This window comes from Molossus molossus, unplaced genomic scaffold (assembly GCF_014108415.1).
Source record: "Molossus molossus isolate mMolMol1 unplaced genomic scaffold, mMolMol1.p scaffold_m16_p_8, whole genome shotgun sequence".
In the NCBI taxonomy this organism is placed as follows: domain Eukaryota; kingdom Metazoa; phylum Chordata; class Mammalia; order Chiroptera; family Molossidae; genus Molossus; species Molossus molossus.
Genome location: NW_023425402.1, coordinates 40643021 through 40649245, shown reverse-complemented (window position 1 = coordinate 40649245; position 6225 = coordinate 40643021). Strand labels below are relative to the sequence as shown.

At 46.6% G+C, this 6225-nt stretch overlaps 1 protein-coding gene across 1 annotated transcript; it reads left to right on the top strand.

Annotated features, from left to right (window-relative positions):
• Window positions 1-718: 718 nt before the first annotated feature.
• Window positions 719-3544, top strand: HTR1B (5-hydroxytryptamine receptor 1B). Its single transcript, XM_036248857.1, has one exon. It carries the CDS (start codon window positions 1036-1038, stop codon window positions 2245-2247), a length of 1212 nt encoding a protein of 403 aa, XP_036104750.1. The 5' UTR covers window positions 719-1035; the 3' UTR covers window positions 2248-3544.
• The last annotated feature ends 2681 nt before the right edge of the window (window positions 3545-6225 follow it).

Sequence of the window (6225 nt, the reverse complement as noted above, 5' to 3'; positions counted from 1 at the left end):
TGAGGATCTGGAGGGGCCACGGAGGGGCAATGGCGGGAGGGCGGTAGGACCCGGCGGGAGCTTCCTTGGCCGGGGAGGGAACTGGGCGGGAGAAAAGGAGGGAGGGAGAGCGAAAAAGGAAGGTGTTCGGGAGCGGGCAACTGCACTCGCCGCTCCGCACGAGTAGCACGACGGGACCTGCACTCTATAAAAGGAGCTCCTCGGTGCGGCGGCTCACCAGCTCCTCCCGGGCTGGCGCACAGCGCTTCCCTTCAGCTCTCCCCAAACCTGCCCCTGCCCGGTGCGCCGCGCTGGGTCTCCCAGACCAGTGCGCCCGGCGGCGTGACTCCAGGTGGTGCCCGTGGGACGGAGCTGGCTGCCGTGGCTACGCGTGCGAGCAACCTCAGCCCCAGCCCTCGAGTCCCCCCTGGTGCGGCCCCGTCTCCGCGCGGCAGCTCTCCGGAGTGGCCGGCGCGTGAAAAGAAGGGAGGGCAGGGCACCGGCGCGAGGCGCGGCGCGGCTCCCAGACTTCACCCCACCCAACTCTGGCGGCCGCAGCCGCCGAAGGCAACTGCCACAGCCCGGGGAGGGGGGCGGGAATGTCAGACCTGGACTCCTCGCTGGCCTGCACGCTTTGGTCTCAACAGCTAGAAAACTCCTGTGGGCCGATTCTGCAGCTCAAGGAGCGCCCGGGTTAGGTAATGCCCGAGCATTTGGAGTAAGAGACCCCGCCTGGCAAATGCTCCCTCCTCAAACAATACCTCTCCCTCCTCCACTAGACGCCCCGGTGGAATCCGGAGCGCAGGGGGACTCGGTGGGCCAGTCCTTAGCAAGACCGGGAGTGGAGAGGAGCAGCCAGAGACCCGGAGGCAGCGCAAGGCGCACTGCAAGTGCAGGGGACGCGCTAGCCTGCCTCGGCTGCCGCGCCCTTGACCTCTAGTTTCAGCTGGGAACCTGGGTGGAGGAATAATTGAGGAACCTACGGGACTAACTAGCAACCGGGGGACAAGACAGTGGTCTCTTCCGCGGTCCTTCCTCCTCTCCCTCGTCCGTTCCATGCCCACAGAGCTGCGCTCCGGAGCCCGGGCGAGGAGAGACATGGAGAAGACCAGCGCTCAGTGCGCCCCGCCGCCTGCGGGCTCCCAGACTGGGGTTTCTCAAACCAACCTCTCCGCTGCTCCCTCCCACAACTGCAGCGCCCAGACCTACGTTTACCAGGACTCCATTGCCCTGCCCTGGAAAGTACTACTGGTCGTGCTGCTGGCGCTCATCACCTTGGCCACCACTCTCTCCAACGCGTTTGTGATTGCCACTGTGTACCGGACACGGAAGCTACACACCCCGGCCAACTACCTGATCGCCTCCCTGGCGGTCACCGACCTGCTCGTATCCATCCTGGTGATGCCCATCAGCACCATGTATACGGTCACCGGCCGCTGGACCTTGGGCCAGGTGGTCTGCGACTTCTGGCTCTCGTCGGACATCACCTGTTGCACTGCTTCCATCCTGCACCTCTGTGTCATCGCCCTGGACCGCTACTGGGCCATAACGGACGCCGTTGAGTACTCAGCTAAAAGGACTCCCATGAGGGCGGCGGTCATGATCGTTCTGGTGTGGGTTTTCTCCATCTCCATCTCGCTACCACCTTTCTTCTGGCGGCAGGCCAAAGCCGAAGAGGAAGTGTCGGCCTGCGTGGTGAATACCGACCACATCCTCTACACAGTGTACTCCACGGTGGGCGCTTTCTACTTCCCCACCTTGCTCCTCATCGCCCTCTATGGCCGCATCTACGTGGAAGCCCGCTCTCGGATTTTGAAACAGACTCCCAACAGGACCGGCAAGCGTTTGACCCGAGCCCAGCTTATAACGGACTCTCCTGGGTCCACGTCTTCTGTGACCTCCATTAACTCGCGGGCTCCTGACGTGCCCAGCGAATCAGGGTCTCCTGTGTACGTGAACCAAGTCAAAGTGCGAGTCTCTGATGCCCTGCTGGAGAAGAAGAAACTCATGGCCGCTAGGGAGCGCAAAGCCACCAAGACCCTGGGCATCATTTTGGGAGCTTTTATTGTGTGTTGGCTGCCCTTCTTCATCATCTCCCTAGTGCTGCCTATCTGCAAAGAGGCATGCTGGTTCCACCTGGCCATCTTTGACTTCTTCACGTGGCTGGGCTATCTCAACTCCCTCATTAACCCCATTATCTATACCATGTCCAATGAGGACTTCAAACAAGCGTTCCATAAACTGATACGCTTTAAATGCACAAGTTGACTTGTCATTTGCATTGGGGTCGCCTAAGTGGCCTTTGGGGACCATGTTGTGTCTGGTTCCACAGGTAGGTCGACTCTTCTTTCACTGTTACTGGGTCAGAAGGAGGCACTCTCTTCTGGGCAAGGGCAGTGGATCCTGAGAAGCCAGGACGGCTCTGAGGGAGAGCGAGGGAGAGAGATCTGAAAGGAGAACTGTTCAAACTAAAGATAGAGCTTCCCTGCTGAGGAGGCTCCTTTCTTCCCTCAAACCCCAGGTTCAGCACTAACCTTGTGGCAGCCAATCACAAGGGGGGTTTGCAACTTGTTAAAAATCAGTGCTGGAAAGATGATCCCTGCCCTGCTTTGGTGTCATGGATGATGCCCTCTAGAACCAGTGATACATGTAGTTGTGGTCTGAACCCTGTCTGAGACAGGTACCTACAGCCTGGCAGTACTTGAACTAGACACTTGATACCCTATGTTTTGGGGAGAACTTTGTGTTACAGCTTCTTTTAGAACAGTTACTTTGACATCCTTCAGTCTTCAGTTTTTGTTTATTTAACCTTGGTCGGAGAAACTTGTGGATTTGGTGCTTCAAACCCTATGTGTGGCTTGGAGGACACAGAGAAACGGTGAAGAGTTAACAACAAAATTCTGATGTTAAGATCTCTATTTTTATTATAATGGAAACTATATAGGGTGGGAGGGAATGGGAGATGGGGAGCGAGCATTAAACAGAAAGCCAACACCTATGATTGTTTGTTTTCTGCAGATTTGCGATTTTTTAAATTCCTAGTGATTGTCAAACCACATTTCGAACAACTCAAACAAAACATTATGTGTGCTAGTGCCAAATCTGCAGATTGCTTTATTTTTTCTCTTAATTTCATGTATCTGTCATTTTACACATTTAAATCCCCATAAATGGAGGTTATGATGGGTGACTCAGCCCAAGCTGCTCTATTTCTTATTAATGCAATCGATTAAACTGATGATATTAGATATATACTGCTCCTTAACAAGAAATATATCTTTATTCCTTATCCAATTCAGTGAGAGATAAAGGAGACCAATGAATAGGAATGGTTCTTATACAATTAAGGAATGAGGGGCAATAGGAGGATGTATATTTTGACTTGTAAAAAATCTTAAATGCATGAGACTTTTTTCTGATAGTCATTTGCACTCTCCTTCCCATCTGTAATTCCTTTGTGTGCGAACATATAAAGTAACAAAGAGAACCAGCTCCTTTCTCTAGAAATCTTCAAAGTGCAGTAAGTACCTTAAAAACTATATTAAAGAAAAAAAAAATACTTGTTTCTTTTACTTTTCTATTGAACTTTGGGTAGGAACAAAGATCACTAGAAAATGACATACAAGAACTTTAGAGAAACCTAGAGAAACTAAATTGAGCCTGTTTTTCTTGTAATTCATGGAAACCAAACCTCAAACTTTTTAGGTAATCAAGGAACTGATAAGCCTTTGCACCTCAGAAATTTGTCACTGACCTAACACCTCAATGAATATTACAGTAGTACCTTAAATTTATCTGTCTTTTCAAATTACAACAACACTTACTTGTTATCTCAAATTCACTCTAAGGATTCAACACAGGGCAAGATTTATACGCTAGAAGTTGAAAAGTGCATTATCTAAATAAAATGGAGTAGCCCTGAAGGATCATCTATACAGGGAAGAAAAAAAAAAGTGTATGTACACCATTTAATATGCCAAAGAAGATTTACACTCCCTTCTTCAGAGACCTTTCTGCAGGTACTACCTTGTGTCTGCAGAAGCAAGTTTGTCTTTGTAAAATGAATTCACTCCCTGCTTGAAGTTGTCCAGCCCAGACTGTGAGACAATAGATATATTGATTTGAAGTATACTGTTTGACTAGTGTGCAGATCTTCACTCTGGTAAATGATTCTTGAAAATACACTATTCCAAGCTTCACAAGTAAACTAAAGGAAAAGGGGAAACATAAATTAAATTGAAAAAAGGGAATTTTGACTAACATTTACACCAGTTACTGGAGTAAGATAAAATTTTAGGAATTAGATGATCCTGTATTTCTGCTGTATCCCCAGGTTTCTTTGTTTTGTTTTGTGACATTTCTCCTATGGAGAACTCTAGCTTACTACTTACAGGAATGTGCATAAAGCACAGGAATTGTTTGTGTTTTGTTTGCTTCTGTGTATGCAGCTCTGTTTTCTTTGGGCCTAAGAAGCAATGAAGTCAACTTCTAGGCTCCTGAAGGGGAAAAATGAATAGAAACAAATAGCCACTTACAAATGATTTCTTTATTTGGCACCTACAATGATTGTATCCTTATGTTAACAAAACATGATCAATTTAGTCAAAGGGACTGTTTGCCTTTTTGTAGACTACCCACTTCAGTTTTTGCTTGATGATTTTGCTGAACTGACTGGATATGGGGCATATTACGTGAAGTAGAAGCTTGCAAACCCTTGTATTTATAAAAGATCTAGAAACATCATCTGGCATTGCACATGATTATGCAAAGTGTATCATTCAACCCAGGGGTGTGTAGTTAAGACTGTTAAGCTCCTTTTCAGTTAGCATAGTTGTTTCATAAACTAGACATATGGCTTTTTTGCAGAACATAAAATGGGAGATGGAAATGTCTAACTTATATAGAAATGAAAATCTATTTTCATTGGCTGTTGTAACAAATAACATGTTCCATGTTGTTTAATTGCACAAATTTTCACACAAATATATGAATGTATACTCATCCAAAAATGCAAATATTGTCTTGTGTTTCTAGGAATCTTAGAGTTTCCTTTAAAAAAAAAAAAAAAAAGACACTGCACCCAGGAATGAATTGTTAGTTCAACAAATTTTCTACAGAACAATGTTCTTCACTTTTTCTCTCTATGATCTGAGTCTGATCTTCTTTAACCAGGAAACCCTGAGCGGACTATAATTCACTCGAGCAGTAAAATCTCACATTCTGTGTGTTTGATGGAGTTGCTGTGACTGAAAATTGCCTTTGGTATTCCACTTTCAACAAATGTATAATTGGAAATGAAATTTAAGAAAATAATAAAATAAAAGTCCTTTTTTGTGCTGTAAAAAGCTTTGGGTAGTAATTCTATTATGGAAAGATTGGTTCATTGGATTCTGGGTTGCTTTCAGGAGTGTGAGCCTTCAAGAGAGGACGACTGAGGACAAATGATACTGTGGAGGACTGGCATGTATCACCGTGATTGGGGGGGGGGGGGATTTAGTTTATACCTGTAGGAAGAATTTAAAAGGAAATGTGAAATTGTGATCTCACATTCTGCAAAGAGGGTAACTCAGGTTCGTTATCACCAGAGTTTTCTAGATCCACCTTCTAGGCTAGGTAGACGATTTCAAGGTACCATATGGTGCTTGCAATACAGAAAAGGGAAAAGGAGGCGCTGGGTTAGAAGTAGGCGTGGGGAGACACAAGAGGAGGAAACAGACTTATCTGAACACTGGAGAAGTCCACGGAGAAATAGCTGTTGGAATCGGAAAGCGCTGGGTTTGAAGTGCACAGAGCATGGCATAGCTGGATTGTTCACTCAAATGTAGCCTACTTACTGTTTGTAGCCAAGGGTTACCTACTACACATGTAAAGCACCTATCAAAATACTTGACACCTTTTTGGATCTCAGCAGATGCTACTTCCTCTATAGACGTGATTTTTCACGTGAAGATTCGGGGCCCCTGTGGCATAGAAAAGCTGAGTGGTGTGGGAGAGAGGTTGGGCTGGGGAAGACCAATGGGACTGAAGGGGAGAAACCTGACTCAACTAAAAGTGACCAAGGTTTGGAACCTTTCACACTTACCCTCTTAGGCTGGTTTATACTACCTCTAGGGCCTAGAGAAAATTGCCAAATATTTCATATCCTACGGCATCCTCTTATTTACCTTTTTATTTTTTTTCATGGACTTTTGGATTTTTCCAGATGTTGGCTATTAGACTTATTTACATATAGGTCTTAGATCATAT

Coding starts and splice junctions, on each gene's coding strand:
- HTR1B (XM_036248857.1), top strand. CDS start 1,036: ATGCCCACAGAGCTGCGCTCCGGAGCCCGGGCGAGGAGAGACATGGAG.